This window comes from Artibeus jamaicensis, unplaced genomic scaffold (genome assembly GCF_021234435.1).
Source record: "Artibeus jamaicensis isolate MK-2021 breed Jamaican fruit bat unplaced genomic scaffold, CSHL_Jam_final scaffold_847, whole genome shotgun sequence".
NCBI classification, from domain to species: Eukaryota; Metazoa; Chordata; class Mammalia; order Chiroptera; family Phyllostomidae; genus Artibeus; species Artibeus jamaicensis.
Window position 1 is genome coordinate 18,018,866 of NW_026522057.1, and position 19,405 is coordinate 18,038,270.

The following is a 19,405-nucleotide window of genomic DNA, read 5'->3' on the forward strand; positions in this document are numbered from 1 at the left end:
CCCTCGGGAAGCTGGCGGGGAGACCACGGAGATGCAGGTGTTCCAGCCCCAGGAAGGGAAGCGAGTGCCCAGAAACCCCCAGGCCTGTTCCCTGTGGAACGTGGTTGGTCACAGTTGGCAGGTCAGTGGAGAGTTGTCAGCCGTGGGAAGTCCGTGTGCCAGCCGGGACCCTGAGGAGGTCAGAGGCCAGCCCTGGAACTTTCCAGAGGGAAAACTAGGGTGCAGGGAAGGGGGATGAAGAGAGTAGGGCAGCCGACAGGGTCACACTGAGCAGGCTTTCAATCCCAGCTCCACTGCCCAGGACCCTTCGATCACGGGCAAGTCACACAGGTCACCTCTCTGAGCCTCGGTTGCCTCATCTGTAAAGCGGGGAGAATCCCGTCTATTCCACAGGGCCGTTCTGATGACTGAGCAGGATTTTACAGGTAAAGGGCTTTGTGCAGTGCCTGGCATGTTGTAAGAAGCTCTTCAGTGAGGGCTACGCCTCATTCATTCATTCACTCGCTGATGACCGAGCACCTGCTACATCCCAGGCACCATGCTGGACGCTTGTAAACAACTACCTTTATGAAGCACCCATTCTTACAGGGAGCAAAACAGTGACTAGATGTTTTCGTTTTTATCATTATTCCTGTTTTACAGGAGGGCAACCTGAAATTCAGAATGGTTAAGTCCTTTTTCAAATGCCCCTTGTTTAGTTTTATCCCACTACCTCCTTCCTAGAAGGGCTAGAGGCAGAAGTTAAAACTCTTCACCCAAGTCTCTAAAGCTAGAGAAGGGAGCCGCTGGCTTTTAAAGACTTTTATCTCCCGAAGGAAAAGCTTTAGTAGTCACGAACCTAGCCCCAGGTTCCAGGCCTGCAACTGGTTTTGTGTGACCGTGGGCCGTGGCCTTCCCTCTCTCCGCCTCTGTTTCTCTACGTGTCCGGCGCTGGTATTTTCGTGTTCAAGGGTGGCTCCACCGTGCTGCTTGGGGGAGCCGAGCCCCAGCAGGGCGCCCCCAACCTCTCCCTGGCACCAAGGGGCGAAGTGGGCGGGATGGGACAGGATCCCAAGGAGCTCTGGGAGCTGGGGACCTTCAGCCAGGGGAGAAGGGGTCCAGGCAGTTGCCCTCCCCTGACATGCTCGCTGTGCCATGGTCCCCACCACTCTGACCCACCCTCCCAGTATATTTGCTACATCCTGGCCCCTCCTGTGGCCAGAGTAGCTAGCTGGGTAGGACCAGCTTGTACCCCGGGTCTGGCTGAATCAAGGCCAGGCGTGCAGCCCGCCCAGCCTCCAGCTGCCTCTATCTCTTCTCATTACTCCCCCGATGCCCATCCATGGCCATCTTCCTAAACCCTTCCTTGCTTTTGATTTCTTTCAGTGGCTCCTGACGACTTCCAGAATCCAGCCCAGACCCTGGACTTTGCCACTCCAAGCCTCTCTTTCCTGGCTCCGACCTCCTCTGCCAGCCTCCTCTCCCACTTCCCTCTTTCATTCCCTGTGGCTCCTACAAGCCTACCCCTTCCGAGCGTCCACACCCTGGCTCAGGCTGCCCCCTCTGCCAAGAAGGCCCTTCATTCCATCCACTGTACAACAAAGACCCTCCCGGCCAATACACCTTCCCCACCAGCCCTTTGCACTCAGCAGATTCTATACTATACATAAGTGTGTATTCATCATGTCGCCAAACATTTCTGAGCCTGCTGTTTTAAAAAATCTACCAAACAAGTGTTACTAACTATTACGCAGGGTTGTTGAGGGGAATAAATGAGGGAATAAATGAGGACACGGTAGAAAAGCAGCCAGCACAGTGCCTAGCACTTCACAGGACTCCGTGGTGCAGGGCTGCTATGACGATGTGGATGATGTTGGTGACAGAAAAGGAAGAAGAGAAAGAAAAGGAGAAGAGAACCAAGAGCTGGAGGAGGAGGCAGAGGGGAGAGAACTTGCCTGTCCCTCCGCTGGTATATAATGTTGTCGCATCAGAATGTCAGTTCTGTTGGATTCCTCTCTGTGTCCTGCAGCATCCTGGATGCTCTCATAAATTATGATTGGGTGGTTGGATGGATGGACGGAGGAGGAGAGTGGGATCATGGGAAGGAAGGAAGGATGTATGGGCAAATGAATGGAAACAGATACGTCTGGAGGAGACTGAGCGTGCTATCCGGGAAGCCTCGCAGCATAGCAGCCCACTGGCAGCTGAGGCTTCTGGGACCAGATGCCAAATCTGTTTCCCTTGGCTCCAAGCTCCCATGTTTGGCCAGCACCAGCCCGCTCTCAAGGTTGAGTGAGTGGAGGCTCAGGGCAGCTGATGCCCCGGGGGAGTTTCAGCTCTTCCCCCACCTGTCACCCGCCTCCAAGAGCACCAGCCCCTGACAGCAGGAGCGCTTCTCCCCAAGTGTAAGCCAAGTCAATGGAAAATAGGATTTACTTTACAGAAATTCACTTCGGGGGCCAACTTCTCCATGACGCCCCCGTGCAGAATCTCTGGCAAATCCACTGTCAGTGGCTCAGAAAGTTTCTCCAAACCTGGGGAGTGTGCTGCTTGCTAACCCTTTTTTAAGTCCAGAAACTGGAGAATAAGGAAATAACCACAGTTCGGGTAGTGAAGGGAATCTGAGGGAGAGAAATGTGTTCTGATTTTCGGTGTTTGTTCATTCTTCCATCCATTTATCCACCCAACTGTCTAAAACATGCAACCATCTTGCCATCAGTCATCCATCCACCCACCCACCCAGCCAGCCACGCAATCCATGCAGTCTCCACAAAGCCGTTCTATGCATCTACCCATCTATCCATCCACCTATCCACCCACCCACTCATCAGTCCAACCAGCAATCTCTCAAACCATCCAAGTACTCAGCTGCCACCCACCTATCTAACAGCATCACGCAGTACGGTTGCGGGGAAACCAGACATGTTGACACAGTGCACAGCAGGGTCTAACCTGGGAAATAGAAAACAAATAAATACTAGGTGCCACCAAGAATATTGAGGCCACCAAGGACAGAAGGTTCAACACCGTACACCTAAGGGGTAGGACCAGAGACAGAGGCCAGGGCAGGATTCAAACCGGAGGAGATGCTCAATCTCCTTAGTAAGTAGCAGCAGGAACCAGCCATAAAGAGAAAGTAAGGAGCAGAGGGCACGCAGGCAAAGGGTCAACAGGAAATGGCGTAGTGGATCCTAGACATCCAATGACCACTCGGTTAACTGAGGACCCTGGGCCAGTTCCCAGTTTTTAGGAGTCCACTGGCCTCTATAACTGCCCTGATTTACAGAGAGAAAGGGCCGTGTCCAACTGCAGCTGGGGGTGCAGGTACCGTCTGCCGCCCTAGTGCCTCCACTACAGGGAAACCTGGAGGGGAGAGAAGTGGGTCCCCCAGGTTTTGGAGGAGAGCTTCGCTGTCAAGCAGATGCATGTGGAAGCCCCAAGCTCACATTTTTGCTTCAAGTTAACCTCTCAGTCTTTCTTTCCTCTTCTGAAAATGAAGACACCATTAAAGGTCGCCTCCTCAGCCACAGCGAAGATTGAATGAGGTGACGAGGCAGTGCCTGGTGGGCTGTGGGTACTGCCTACTATTCTTCCTAATGGCTGCCAGTGTTCTAGTCCTACTGTGTTGCCAGGCAGAAGGATGTGAAATACTGCTCAGGAAAGTGGGCCTCAGACATATGTGGATTTCAGGAAACATTAATTCTTTGTCCATGTCTATAACCTATGTTCAAACGGTCTAGAAAAATATATGTATATACGTACGCACACACCATACAGAGAGAGAACAAATGTGGCAAAAATGTTCCTAATCGTTGAATCTGGGTGAAGGATATGTGGGTATTTATCTTATTGTGCTTGCAACTTTCTGTGTGTTTGAAATATTTCTTTAAAAGAACAAGAAGAAAAGACATCAACTCTTTGTAGATCTATCTTGAAGTCAGGCTGCCTGAGTTTGGGTCCAGCTCCGCCATTACTGACCGCACGATTGCGAGCAAATTATTTCACTTCTCTAAGCCTTAATTTTTTAATCTAGAGGAAGCAGGTAATAACCCCTACACGGAGTTCCTGGTCTCCAGCAAGCCCTCAATAAGCGCTGGTTGCTGCTACTGTTACTACTGCTATTACAATTCTCACAGAAAAGCTAAGAAACAGGATAGGAAAGGTTCGGTAAACACCTGCTTTGCATACATTATCTCTTTTAATCCCCCAAACAACAAATCAGGTGTCGTAGTCCTCATTTTGCAGACAAGGAACCAGGGCTGAGGAGGGTGAAATGACCTACCCATGTTGGTGCAGCTGGCCAGTGGAAAAGTAGGGATTTTAAGAGTTTGCCCATCTCCAAAGTCCAGGATCTTCCCCCAGGGTTGCCTGCCTTTTCTATGTCCCAGGACCCAGGTCAAGAGGACTCTGGAATCTTTCACCTCCAGAAGTGACCGGTCAGAAGGGAGTCCTGAGCTTTGCGGCATGGCTGGGCTTCTGGACTCACTCGGGGACACCCAGCATCAGGGCCGCCTTGGCAGCTCAGGAGCCCTTTGGACTATTCTCCCAAGAGCTGCAGGAGCTGCCATCTGGGGCCGTGGGGAGTGACAGCTGACACTGATGGGGACAGGCAAGAGGACATACAGGCTGGAGCCCTGACTTGAACAGACTCCCTAGGCCACAGGCTTTCGTGGGTTCCAGAAAGGCCCCACGGGCTCTGGCTGAGGCTGTTCCCAGGCTTTGCCTCCCCGTGAGAGGCGGAGAAGCCCCATTCAGGCGGGACGCATCCCACTGTGCACTAAGCCGCTTTCTCCCCACTTACACGTTTCAGATGCTTTTTGTCCTTCCGGCTTCCCATGGACTCAGGCCAAGTGACAAGTTGGTGCTGTGGACATATGTCGTCGCCATAATGGGAATGTTGACCCCACGCTCTCTCCCTGCTGGGGCCAGGCAGCTTGCACCCCGCCCCAGTGCTTGGCACGCCTTGTTCTCAGCCACACAGGGCTCTTCCCAGCTCCCCAAACACGCTGTACCCTCCCGGGCCTCTCATTTGGGTCTTTGCAGATGCTGTCCCGTTGCCTGGAATGCAGACCTAGCGGCTTCTTCGTCTGGCTATTCGTTAACATTCACCTGAGAAGTTGCCTCTTTCCAGAAGCCTTTCCTAACCCCATTTTACAGAAGAAATGGAGGCTCAAAGCGGTAGGCTGAAAGGGCCAAGGTCATGCTGTGTGTGATCGTCAGCGCCAGAGGTGCACTCCGGCGTGGTTTGACGCCAGGACCCTGTACTTCCCATTTCTCCAACTCTGCCCTCACAGCAGACACTTGAGGGAGGCAGGCTATCTGCCTGCAGATGGGACAGATGCTTGCAAGAAGGAGCTTCTGTTCCTGGATTGTTCTGGAAGGTGGGAAACAGAAAGTGTGGAGCGAAGTTACAGAAAAAGAGACTCTCCACTTCAAGGCTGGAAGGCACTTCTAACACCTTCCCTGCCTACCAGCTGTGTGACCTTGGGTAAGTCACTTCAGCTCCCTGAACAGCAACTTCTCCACCTGAAAAACGGAGATGGCTGCCCCTTCGCTACCTGTCTCCCCCAAACACCTCCGCTAGAGCATGCAGGCTGCTAGCCCGTGAGCCAAATCCAGCTGGCAACCAGGGTTTGGTGTGGCCAGATTGTATTTTAGAATAAGTTGAATAAAAATGTAAAAACCAGCTTTTCCATAAATATCAGAACTTTGCAAATCAGAGGATCTGGCAAAACCGAACCCAGATATGATCGGGAGCGGGTAGCACCTGCTTCTTCAGACAGGACACGTGCTCTCGGTGGGGGACACGGCTGTCTAATACTGTGCTCCTTCCCACGTCCACAGTCCAGGCCCGCTTGGGAGTCTGGGATCTCCAGCAGGGACTCTGCTGATTTCTTATCTGTATTGGGGCTGGCAAAGAGAAGCCCCATTTCTTGCTCACTGGTTTAACACATAAAATGTGACCACGTGTTGCCCCTAGTCCCCACCATGTCTTTGAAGGTGACCTTCCACCTGCCCCCTTCACCATTTGCATAAATTTCCACGCACTCTGAACCAACCCGTGGCCTGAAATTAGATAAAACGGCAACTGGCCAATGCTTTTAGGCTTTTAGATTCCCTCCATTGTTTTGCTCCTCCTCCTCCTGTGGTGGCCACCGGCCAAGGCGGGAGAGACGACCCCCAGGCCCACCTTCCCAGGCTCTTTGTAACTGAGTGAGGAACACAGGTGCTTCTTGGCACAGCCTTCTGCAGTGGCTGAAATCATGACCCCAATGTACTGACGAGAAAACTGAGGCCCAGAGTGGTGAGGGGACCTCCTTCTTCCTCCAAATTCAATCCTGCCAGCCCAGGGCCTCCTCCTCTGGCCTGGAGCCTCATGCCAGGTCCTGAATATCTATGGTCCGGGCTACAGTTTTAAATAATTTGTAGCTTCCTTTATTGCGCAAACATCTATGTAGTGCCTTTCATGAGCCAGGCCTTGTGCCAGGCACCGGATCAGGTGAGAGGGAGGGTCCCTGCTCTGCTGGAGGAGGCAGGTGACATGGGAAGCCAATGCTGGGGTGCAGTGGGAGGGAACAGAAGGTAGGGAATGAGGTTTCTGGCTTCCTGTTACCCCCACCACGTGAGACCATCAACTCCCTGGGGCAGAAAGCCTCGCACCACAAAGCCACTTCTCCCACTAAACAGGGGAGGGGCTAAGTCAGAGTTTGGACTCTAGGCGGGCCCAGAGCACGTGGTGAGGGGTCAGGTGGGGGCGGGGCGCTCTGGGCACAACCTGGAAACTGGGCAATCCGCAGTCAGATTCTGTGTGTTAAACCACTGGGCAGGAGGGAAGGCTTCTCCTCCGATGACTGAAAGAGAACATCAAGCCCAGTGTATTCCCCCTCTCCCTGAGCCTGGCGAAGAAGCCCAGGCTGAATCTGAGACGGCTCTGTGACACGCTGTCACTGCAGGGGCGACGTTCTGTGGCATTACAGTCTAGACCTCAAGAACTCACGCGGTTTCCGCTTCCCCCTCTCGGGAGACAACGGCCAGGGAAGACAATTCAGTCTAGACTCCCGACAGGTAAAGGAAGGAGAGGGGCGGGGATCAGCCTTTCGGCCGTGCCCACCAGGGCCTCAGCGTCACGTGGGAGACCATGACGGGCCTCCCAGCAAGCCTAGCTGAGGGCAGTCTCACGAGTGACTCCAGCTAACACCTTGGAGCAGCAGAATAATGAACCCAGGCAACCCACTGAGTCACTGAGGTTCTAAGCTAATACATTTTGGGTCGGCCTATTACGCAGCAATAGATAACCAATACACTTCCCAGGGACAGAACCCCGTGCTTTTTATAGCTCTCCCCTCCCTGCATGAAGCCAGGCGCGGGGCACTGAATGCCAGAGCTGGAAGAGGCATCCAGAACTACTGAGTCCCACCCCCTCATTTCGGAGAAACGGCAGCTGAGGCACAGGGAGACTTACTCCAGATCCCACAGAGACACAGCAGATCTAGAGGGCAAACTTGAACCCTACCAGGGCCAGACAAGTAACACAAACGTGCAGCTCGATTGCTGGTGAACGAACTCCCCCCAGCACTCACAAGTTCTGTCGGAAGAGCCAGCCACCATTCAGCTCCAGCCAACTGTGGCCATGTGGGAATGTGGGCCCAGGGAAGCCAGATTGTCTGACTTTTCAGAGAAGCCAGAAACAGAATTTCTCTGAGAAAGCTCTTGATTTTTAAATGGTGGCTAAGAATTCAACCTGGATTGGTGATCTCTGAGCCATTGAGACTGGCCTTGGGCTTCAGGCCAGGTCTGGCCATGCCCTTGGGTGAATCATGTTACCCACCTCGAGGCCTCAGTTTCCCCATCTCTAAAATGGGCCCTATGGCTCCTGCCCACTTACTGATGAGCTAATGGATTTGGAAGGAGAAGCTATGGAGAGCCCTGTGACTGACTTTTCCACAGACTCAGTTCTCTGCGGAGGTGCCCCTTACAATGAAATGAGTTAACACCCGATTTGTCTAAGTTAGAACAACATTATTCTGGCCATTATGACAGAGATTGCATTTTTATGGCAGGTTTGTGAGTTCCAGAACCCTCCAGCACTTGCATTATCTCAGTATGCTGACGGCAGAGGCTGGACGGCTGCCTTGGAGACCCTCGCCAGAGCCAAGCCCTTCCTCGGAGCCCAGAGGCAGGTTCCAGAAGCTGCCTGAATGGCAATGAAAGACGGGGGTTCAAATGCCTCCCTCCCCCTCCCTGGTTATGTGTCCTTGGGCCACTCCCATCTCTGAGCTTTGGTTTCCCAATCCGTAAAGTGGACGTGATAATAAAACCGCCTGCTGGGGCTGTCGGGGCAAATTGCATGAGATCACAAGGTCCTTAGCAGAGTGTCTGGCACGGGAACTGATGGCTGGTATGGTCACTGTGGCATGGAAGCTGGCACGGGCAGGCACTCGGCCAGGAAGAAGGGCACAGCTGCAGAGGATCCGAGGGTTAGGGAGGGTGCGTTGGGGGAAGGGGGAAGGGGGAAGGGGGAAGGGGGAAGGGGAAAGGATGGGGTCTTTGACAAAAACCTAGATGAAGCCCAGAGAGGCGGCCAAAGGGGCCTTTCCACCACCCGTGAGTCAGACTCAGAGCTCAACTCTGTCTTTGGTTTTCCTGCAGCTGAGAGAAGAGGAGGTGGGGGAGAGCTGATGACAGAGTCCCCCAGTGGAGTGGCGCCTGCGTTGCCCTACTCTGAATCCAGTTTCCTGCTGGTATCAAGCCATACCAGAAATGGTTAATATTCACTGCGCTCCCACCACACTTGAAGCACACACTCAACTTAGTCTTTAGTGGATGAACACATTCATTCTGCACAACCACCTTAAGAGCAAGGAACCATTATTGAGCCTTATGAGCCAAGGCTCAGAGAGGTTAAGAAATTGGCCAGAGGACACACAGTAAAGGATGGTCTGACTCCAAACACCCTTCTTTACCACCCCCGGGCTATGCTGCTTATTGAAAGAGTGACAGTGGCCAGGGCTGTGGGATTTCAGAGAAAGGACCAAGGACTGAGAGTGCTGGCATTTCACACTGATGACAATGAATGAATCCTGGGTATGGCCACATTCTGTTAGTTGCTGTATCGGGATCCCATTTAACCCTTGCCTTGAGCCTCTGACAGGCCAGTTTACAGTTGAGGAAACTGAGGCTAAGAGAGCACATGGCCTGTTCAAGGCCGCAGAGCAAGCAAGGTCTCCCTGGGACACCTGCACTCACACGGGGCTGCAGCAGGGCAACAGATGGCTCCTAGAAGCTCACCTAGCAAGGCCCAGGGGAAGGTGACCCAGGTAAGCCCCCAGGTGACACAGGGGCGCCAGGAAGGCAGGTTGCCCCTCTTCCACCTTTCGGAAGGCACCCGCTTTAAAAGGCCCTAAAACGCTTTCCAGACAGCTTATCAGGCTGAGCCGATCCCAATCAGGAAGCTGCCAGGTGCTGTCACCGTCAACGGCCGCCCCACCCCGAGAGCTGTGCAAACATTCTTCCCGCCCTGCCCTCCCCCAGCCCAGACTCTCTGTGCACACCAGCCGGCAGGCAGCCCAGGCCAGTGGGCACTAACTGACAGAGTCCATTTCAGTCTTTTCCAGTTTCCGGCTGACGCTTCTCATTCTCTTCCCTAGGAGTCCAGTGTTCTCTCGTGGGTCCCCCGGGGGCCAAATCTGCTTGCCCGATGGAAAAACCTGGGGAGTGTGTCAAATACAGACCCCCAGCCCCCAGCTTCCCCAACCCTGGCCTCATTACTGACCTACCAACTCTCCAGCTAGGTCAGGCAAACAGGCCAGGCCATGAGATGGGACAGAGCTGTGGTCGGAGGTGTGGGCCAGGCCCAGCTCTGCCACCAGGCCACCCTGATCGCCCCCCTCCCCTCTCCGAGGAAGCACAGCTCCCCTGCCTTGCCCAGCCCAGGCCTCCCGTCACCAGCCAGCTCCACTGCCCCTTCCTGCGGGGGCCTCTCTGGGCGCAGGGATCCGACCTTCAACCTAAACTAATAGGTGAGCTCTGGCAGGCGGGGGTGCTCAGCACAGCTGCCTCCACCGAGGCTGATGCAAAACCTTGAAGGGGGACCAAATGTGCCAGGAAGGACAACCTCCAGGGACAGCCTGGGGCAGACACGGGGGGCTGATTTGTTGCCTGGACAACGCAAAGGCCAAAGAGGAGGCCAAATTAGAACACGGCCATCACCGACCACACCCAGGGGTGCTCCGAGGGAGGGGACCTCAAGGGGCCAAGGACAGCCTCTAATGTACACCCTCACTATGTGGTATCCACAGGAGCCCCTGAAGAAATGGAGGTGCAGGGACTCCGAGCTCCTTGTCCAGGGCACGCAGCGATCAGGGCTGGGATTCCAACCCAGGTCTGATTGCCCCCGATGGCTGTGCCTTTCCTACCCAACACTATCTGTGAAGTCAGCTGGGCCTGTTCCCCACCAGAGCCGGAACCCCTTCTCCCAGCCGGCACCTGACATATAGGTGCCCAGTGGCTCTTTGAAAATATATGGCTGGGTGGAGGAATGAAGGAACAAGTCGACTTGCTTTTAAATTCTACAGCACTTGGGTTTTAAATCTAAGCCCTGATTTCGTGGTTAAGATGAATATATGAAAGCAGCCTCTTTTAAAATGAAAAGCAGAAGAAACAAACATGAAAGGAAAGCCAGTTCCAAATTAATCCCACTGAAGGTCACTGGGTCTTAGATAAAGGTGGGCCCAGCGGAGGGCTGGGATGGGGGCAGAGGGGGTGGCAGGGCAGGCAGGCTCCCTCAGCCCCCCTAAGGGAGGGACTTGCTCAGCACATAGCTGCTGCTGGTCCACTTGCATCCTTAACCCTGGCTAAGCCGGTCTACGCATTATTCCGAACGCGTTCCTGCAAACCATCCCCTCGGCTTCTCCCTCCAGGAACACTTCCTTCATCCCCATCTCCGGCTGGTTCATTCTCCTGATACTGCACAACGCGAGGTAATACAGGCCTCACTCGTTCCCTCAACGTCCGTGCAGTTGCCGTTCCTCAGCTGCCCGCATCACTCAGCTACTGGGCACCGACGCGGCTGGGTGTGGTTCTGGGTACCGGGAACGCCATAACCAACACGGCAGGTACAACCCTCTTCCCTCCTGGAGCGTGCTGTCTATGGGCGAGACAGACGCAAAGCGAGGAGACGAGCAAACCGCGGGTCTGTTTCAGGTCGTGATGGGTGTTAGGAAGCAAAACAAAGCCGGTGGGAGAAAAAGTGGCAGAACTGGGTATGTTTCGGGGAAGGTCTCAAGGGAAGGCCTCTGGGGAGGGGCATTTGAACTGAGCTCTTTTCACCAGGCTGTGGACACACGAAAACGAGCAGCGGAGGTTCCTCAGGGGGCCCCCAGTCTAGTCGGGAGGACGAGCAACCCTTTCCTGGAGAATGCTGGAGCGGGTCTGGCTCCTCTGAACGCCCCCCACACGCTGAGGGTCAGTGAGCTCTTCAAACACCAACGTGGCCAGGACCCTCAGTGACTCCAGAGGCTTCACAGGCTCCCCACGACCCTCAGCATCAAGTCCAAGCTCCGTAGCCTTCCATCCCAGCCCTCAGGACCTGCCCTGCCCTCCACTCCCAACCTCACGACCCGCTGCGGCCTCCCCCACACCTGTCAGATACACCCACGTAAGTATCCGACTACTGTGCCTCCACGTCTTTACACACATTGGGGTTTTTTTTTCTAGGCAGAATTCTCCTCCTCCTCCAAGCCCCAAAGTCAACTTCCTTAACTAGGAGAACACCGTGCGTTAGGGTGACAGGTGGCGGAGACAGTTTCACTGCAGGAAGAATGGGCAGCAGGAACGTCAGCGAAGGGAAAGCCACGGATGACAAACAACGCTCTTCCCTCCCAAACCGCCTCTGCAGCCCCAGGTGGTTCCCAACTTCCTCCTGGTGGCACTCCGGGACACGCTTATCACAGCATGTCTTGCCAACTGCTTTCTCTATCTGCTTTGCCCCTACCTCCCTGCCCGCCCCAGGGTTCAGCGCCCCACCAGCCAGAGAGGAAGCTCCAGAAATATTTGGAGATCAAATGAACAAATGTGCAGAGGAAACCCGATTTTCTCTCAACTTCAACCTTTGGATTCCATCTAGTGGCTGGTTTGTCACTGGCCTCCTCTCTAGTTGGATGTGTCCCCAGGGCACTGCCACCCGGCTCTAAGCCCTCCCTTTAGACGCTGCAGACTCATGCTTCCCATGGGGGTCTCATGGTTTGGGGGAGACACTAAGCTCACCATCCTGACCCAGGAGTCCTCCCCCCGGACCCCACCGGGCCACGCACGCTCTCTCCTCTCACATTCCAAAGGCTGGGGATTTCCTAGGACCTTGGTGCTTGGGACAGCCTTGTTACTACAGGACACGAGGAGGGAGAAGGGCAGAGGAGAGGAGGTTGCAAGCCTCTGGGTGCCGGGAACCCCAGGGGCTGCCCTCCCCCCACCCGGAGTTTCAGTCCTGCTCCACGGACTGTGCTGCTCCCAGGAGGACCCTGGTGTCTTTGAGGATGTGCCACAAGCAGCACTGTCCGTCCCCATCCTCCACCCCCTGCAGCCTCACACGGTTCTTCAGGGCAGACTTCTCCCACTCACTGTCCTGTCTGAACCTCACAGGCACCCCAGTGGGAAAGGCAGGACGGGGATCGTGAGCACCCTCGTTGGACAGATGAGGAAGCTGAGGCTCAGAGAGGGGAAGCAGGGTGCATACCATCTCTGTGTCCACTTGGTCAGCTCCCTGTTAACCCCTAATGCACTAGACTCCTTAGTGTCTGGGGGAGTCTGAGATGAAGTTTGGGGTGTCCTCCTCCCACGCTGTCCCCAAGTGGCAGCCTGAGCACCCAACCCTCTTGTTATGTCAGAAGCCGTTCAGGGCTCAGGGTCCAGCCTGGCACAGCCTACCAGAGACCAGCGCTCCTACCACAGCCAAGGCCGGACAGACACGGCCCTTCCTTCTTGCCCACGGTAATTAAAAACACGCCCCAATTTTATTCCCCTCCAGCACCGCTGACTGCAACTTACAACGCAATATTTATGCCAAGCTCCCCATAATACTGTAAACATCCCAATGTACGGTGGCCAACACATGAGTCACTTCCCCAAAGCCAGAGTTAATAAGTGGTACCTCAACCATATTCCAAGGAGCTCCCACCCGCAGCCAGGCCTGGGGCTGCCCTCCACACCCATGGCCTAGTGGCTCCCTCAGAGCCCCAGCGGCCCAGCGCTGGGAAACCGCAGGCAGCCCCAAAACCTCCAGGAGCCAGGAACTTGGGTGCCAGAAACTGTGGCTGCCATCCAGGGTCACCCCTTCCACCCCTGAACTATAGTCCCTAAAGCACTCATTGCTGGGAGAGAAACTGAAGTCCCAGCACAGCACGATCCCCACTGTGCTGTTCCCAGAGGGTGCAGCCCGCAGGCCTGGTTGGATCTGTTCTGGGCTTCTTTATGTTCATTTCTGACTTGCAAGAGGGGAAGGGAGCTTCGCACTACCCCAGAGTGGAGGGTGGTGAGTGTGCATGTTTCACCCTTCCGCCCGAGGTGGCAGAATCCTGGAAGCAGCTTAGGAACAAGAAGACCCAGCACAATGAGGAGAGCCCAGGCTTCAGAGACCTCAGACCTGGGCTCTGTTTTTATCACCCAGTGACTTCTTAGCCTTGGTTTCCCCATTTATTAAAAGGGAGCAAGAATCCTACTCACCTGGCTTCTGGGGAAGACTTATTTTGGGAAATCCAGGAACACGGTGGGTGGGAAAGTACTTTGTGGATCTAAAGTACCTCGTCAACTGTGCAGCATGTTGTAAACCACACAGAGTGTAAAATACTTCATAGACTGTAAAGTGGTTTGAAAACTGTAAAGTGCTGTACACATGAGAACCATTATTCATATTCATTCCTTGCCCTACGAGCTCGGCCATTTCTAGTGGGCACACCCAGACCCCACTAACTTTCCCTCCAGAGGAAGCTGGCTCAGGAAACCTGGAAGCCCGCCTGTCCCTTTGGGGATCAGTGGTACCACGGGGAGACGGCCCAGCGACCCTGGCCAAGGCCAACACATGGCAAGAGCATCTGGTCCGGCCCTGACGGCAGCTGGAAAGTTCCCGGGGCTCCAGCAGCCACGCTGAGCTTTGCCGCCAGCGGGGCGGTGGCCGGCAGGGGTGCTCGGAGACCCCGCGCAGCGGAGAGATGCCCACGAACCCATCCCCCCGTAGTCCTTTCGGGGAGGGGACCCCATTGTACGCCGTGGGCGATGGGCAGGCACGGACGCGAGGGGCTGGCGCGCTCACTTCCACTGTCAGTCCCAGCTCTTCGGGGCGCCGACCCCATCCCGGGGGCGCGGACCCGGAGCCCCCACCCGGGCCAGCCGCGGTGCCTCCCTCCTACTGCTCCCTGCCAAACTTTCCAGCCTCGACCGCGCGTCGGGTCCCCCGGCCGGCGCCCCTCAACCCCGTGCCGAACAAGGCCAGGCCAGCGCGAAGGGGGTGCCCGGGCCAGGGGCGGCGAGCGTGCGTGGGCAGCCCCCGGCCCTGGGCGGCGCTTGCCCGGCTGGCTACAAAGCCTCGGCAAGATGGTCCCTTCGCCTCCTCCTGGCACAGTCAATCAGAGCCCGCCGCTCCCCGGGCGCCCGCGGGGCCCGCACCTCCAGGCGCGGCCGGACACACCTCCTCGCGGCCACCTGCGCCCCGTGTGAGCCCCGGGGCAAACTTTGCGGGCCGCGGGGTGGAGATGGGCGCCCGCGGCCGCCGGTGCCCGGCCGCTCCCCACCCCCATCGCCCGCCCGCCCGCCCGCTCACCTTCCACGGCGGCGAGCAGCGGCAGCAGCAGCAGCGCGGCCCCCAGCCTCCGCAGGGCCATCGCTGCGCTTCCCGGGGCCTCGGGCCGCGGCTCCGCGGGGCCCGGGCGGCCCGGGCGAGAGCGCGCGCCCCGGGCTCGGGGGGCCGGGGGGAGCGGCGAGGCGCGGCGCACACACAGCCGCCGCCACCGCGCAGCCAGCAGAATGAGCCATCCAGCCCGGGCAGAACGGGGACCCGGGCTCCGCCAGCGCTGGGCACAGCCCACCTGAGCCGCGGGCGCGGGGGGAGCCCGGCCGGCCCGCCGTCTCCCCACGCTCGCCCTGGACCCCAGCCTGTCACGCAGGCCCTCCAACCCCCGGGTACCCCCCTCCGCCGGGTCACCAGCGGGCAGCGCGGGCGCCGAAGCGCGGAAACCTTTCGTTCTCGTGCGACGTAGACAACGGGCTCCCCCCGCGCAGCAGTGGTCTCTCCCGGCGCTGTGGCTCCTCCAGATAAAGCAGCGATTTCAGCCCAAATGTTTCTGAATTTTTATTGAATGCTGCAAAGCCGGAGAGCGTCTGGCGCGGCTGACAGGGGCAGGGAGAGGGGACCCGGGGGAGGGCGGAAGAAGGGGCTGCCCAAAACAGGCTTTAGCCCTACCTGTCAGGGCCGGGAGTGCCACCCTGTCGTCTCAGCCCTGCTACACAGTCCCTGCGGCTCCGAAAGGGACCGAACTGCAATGAATGAGAGAGAGAAAGGGGGGTGGGGGGTGGGGGGAATGGGAACAAAACAGGCGGCTTTCCCAGGCGCTGGGACTGGGCTGGGGCCTCCGCCTGGGAGAGTGGGCCTCGGCTCTAACAGAAGGGCCGTGGGGGGGTCACTCCTGCAGTGGTGGGCCGGGCGCTGGCAGGCACACCCCAGTCCTACCCTCCCCGCCTTGTTCTGAGCCAGAGCAAGAGCCCCTCCCTGCAGACCCATCTGTCTGTACATTGGATCTCTTCTCTGTTCATCTTTTCCCAATGCCGTCTGGGGGGAAGGAGGCCGAGTTGGGGGGCAAATGGGGGAGCCCCCTCTTCCCCTCCCCCCACATGTGGAATGGACCTGTCGGTGCAGCCACGGTTTTGTGCGTGGCTGTATCTTCAGAGAGGACACAACCCGTTGTTCCCTCCCTGTGGGCCCGGCCCTGCTCTGACAGCCTTCATCACCATCATCATTAACAGGCTTTGCTGAGGCCGGATGGTGGGCGGGCTGCAGAGGGCCTTCGGGAATCATCCAGGCAGGGCCCCTGGCCTTTGGGAGAATCACTGGCACAAACAAGGCTGAACCAGGAGCCGCCCCCTCGGTGGAGTGGGCGTGCGAGCCCAGTGGAGGTACAGACCATTTAAATTTAGTCTATGCCACCCAGACCTCTCCCATCCCTTTGTCCCACAAAGTATCAAAATATCCCTGCGATCCCCTCCCTTCAGGGCCCACCCTACAGTTCATACCAAGAAAAGGGCACCACGGCCTTTGAGACCCCGTCTAAGATTTGGAAAATTGAGTCATCTTTTGAAGCGTTAAGAGTCCAACTGAAATGGTCCTCATCCTGGAAGGCCACCGGGAAGTGGGGCTCAAAGGCTGGGAGAGACTTCCTGGGAAGGGGACAGCAGAAGTGAGCAGAGAGAAGGGAAATGGGGTATGCGGGAATTCCCCCCACCACCCTTAAGCCTACAGACTCCTCTCTGACCAAGGTCAAGATCCACTGGGGCGGGACCGCCTTTATTTTTAGTTCCTGCTTCTCAGACTTTCCAGGGGACCCAAAGTTTTAGAGACCCTGAGCTTGCCCATCCTGGGGCAAGACCCGCTCGCCTGGGCAGAGTGGCTCCACAGTATCCGACTCCCCTGTCCCAACACACGGTGCCTGACCACTGCTCAATTCAAGAACTATTTCTTGAGCACCTATTATGTGCGAGCTGGATTCAGCTTTTCTTTTGTTTCTATTCCCCGTGCCCTTGGTACCACCCACCCATCCCTAATGGTTCCACCCTCATTGGCTCAAAATAGGAACGGCAGTGGCGTTCACTCAGGATCTGGTACTTGCCACTTGGCTAAGCTCTGTCTGTACATTGTCCCCTATAATGTTCAACCCTATGAGGTAGGTACTGACTTTTTCAAACGATGAAACTGAGGGTTAGATAAGTAATTTGTCCAAGGTCACACAGCAAGCCAGAGCTAGAATTCACACCCGGCCTGTCCTACCCCAGTGCTGCTGCCCTGAGCCTTTCATGAATGAATGGATAGAACACAGGGAGTCATTTTACCCACTTCCAACACCCCCATTTCACAGGTAAGAAAACTGAGGCCTAAAGAGGGAAATCACTCACTCAGCATTATATAACACAATAGACATCAGTCCAGGGCCTTTAATTGACTACAAAGGAAAAAGGTGATACAGTCCCCTTTGCCCTTATCTGTTTCTCCCTAAACATTATTTTACCCCCCATTTGGGATCCTCTAGGGTGCCTGGGTTTTGCAGTCTGGCCAGACCCCTCCTTCCTGGTCTCTGTGACAACTTCCTTCAGCTCTGCCTGGGTCCCAGCTGCGCCCTCTCCACTCTACGGGCTTGGATCTGGCCCCACCCTACCCCCTACAGAGAGCTTTAATTGACCTTGGACTCACCCCCCCTCAGACCATTTGCACCTACTATCTGTTTCCTGAAGGATGGGCCACTGCTGGTGTCTCCATCGTTTGTTTTGATTTGCATCTTATCTCCATCGCCCCTACAGACTGGGAGCTACCTGCAGGCAGAGCCCGGCTCAGAACAATACGCTCCCAGGGTGGGAGCGCCTCTGACCCCACCCCCTCCTCTGTAGAGGAAGAGGCGGCTTGAGCTTCATTTGTCTAATGACAACAGCTACTCACATTTGCAATCACACTTTAACAGTTTACAAAGCAGCGTTCACACCCATCAACCAGACTGATGCTAATTCAACCAGCCTACCCTGCCAGCCAGCCTGGCAGAAGCAGGAGCTCCATTTCTCAGAAGGGGAAATTGGGGCCCAGAGAGGGGAAAAGGTACTTGCCTAAGGACACAGCAGATTGTGGAGTGGGGAGTGGGAGGGGGGGACTAGAACTAGGCTTCAGTGACCTGATTTGTCCACTTCTCTTTCAATCAAATTTGACTTGATAAACATGAATTAGGTAGTTCCTACATGCTGGGTACTGGGATACCAGGACACAGGCGTGAGTCTGCCTGAAGAGGCCCTGATCTTCTAGAACCTACGTTCTGTTGTGGGAAGACCTATATGTGTACAAGATCATTAACATAACGTTAAATGCTCCTTCGCCAGATTGCTCAGAAGGTTGTGGGTTCGATTGCCAGTTAGGGCACATAGAAGAAGCAACCAATGAATGCATAAATAAGTGGAACAACAAACTGATGTGTTTCTCTCTCTCAAAATCAGTAAATAAAATTTTTCGAAAGGATAATGATAAATGACAGGACAGGTGACAATAGGACAGGGTGATGGGATTATGAGACAGAGTGAGTAAGGGTAGGGGCCACTCGAGTGAGGGGAGGGGGCGGTCATCGAAAGCCTCTGAAGAGGAAACATGGTGGGTGGAAGCTGGACGATGCGCGTCCACCTTGGGAAAACATGGAAAAAGAGTTCCAGGGGAAGGGACTGCGAACGCAAAGGCCCCGAGGCGCGAGCGTGCTGGGCACGGTCTAGGAAAAGCAGCTGAAGTGAAGTCCAGTAAGCAACTGGAGAGTGGAGGAGATTAGGTCAGGGAGGAGGAGTATGCGTTGTATTTCCAGCACAGTGGGAAGCCCTTGTTGGAGAACGAATTGATCTGAGGTAGGGGAGCAGCGTGAGCTTCATTTAGCAGCGTCTGGGAGCAGCCTGGGGACCAACCGGTGCCACTGTCCGCCTTGACTATGGGCCTGGCCTGGCCTTTATAGCCCTGGACTGAGATTCCAGGGTATGTTCCAGCCCTCCCTAACTTGCTGTGTGCCCTTGGGCAGGACACTCACCCTTTCTGGGCTCCACTTGCCACCAATGCAAAATGAGGGTATTGGCCAAGCTGATGTATCTGAGGCCACTTTTATCTGTGACTTTCTTGGTGTTGTGAATTCACTGGGGACAGTAGGACCTGTGTCCTCATCCCAGCCATACCAGGAGATGCTAATGAACTGTCTGCCCTCTTGAGGCCTTATTCCTGAGGGGAAGGTGGAGGGGGTTCTGACAGGGACAAGTGTTATGCTGATGGACAGAGTCTGGAGAAAACGTAGAGGTCACCTCTCAGCGCCCCTGGGTCTCTGCCTCCCACCTTAGTGCCCTTTCTCTGCCCAGATGCAGGGCTGATGGGGCACATGGTCAGTTACGGGCCAGGCCACACCCAGAGCCAGTGCCAAGTCAGGAGTTTCTTAGTAGATACGTGCCTCACATTCTAGTTCCGCCACTTGTTTGCTGTGTGTGCTCACACAGGCCCCTTTCCCTCTCTGAGCCTGAGCTGGCAGAGCCACAGATCCACCTCAGGAAGCTCATGGACCATATACCAGCCCCACGTGTAAGTTTTTACTTTCTCATAATATAAGCCTCATATGTAATTTTTGATTTCCTAATAGCCACATTGAAAAGTAAAAAGGAACAGGTAAAA

General features: G+C 55.7%; 1 protein-coding gene across 3 annotated transcripts in view; it reads right to left on the reverse strand.

The window, feature by feature from the left end:
* EPHB2 (EPH receptor B2) overlaps nt 1–14,997 on the reverse strand; it is a 171,569-nt gene extending 156,572 nt beyond the window's left edge. For 2 of the 3 annotated variants that reach the window (XM_037135953.2, XM_037135949.2), the window contains exon 1: nt 14,789–14,997. In XM_037135953.2, the coding sequence (XP_036991848.1) occupies nt 14,789–14,849 (61 nt within the window). In that variant the 5' untranslated portion in view covers nt 14,850–14,997. The remainder of the gene's footprint in view (nt 1–14,788) is intronic. The other variant, XM_037135951.2, reaches the window with a different exon arrangement.
* Between the last annotated feature and the right edge of the window lie 4,408 nt (nt 14,998–19,405).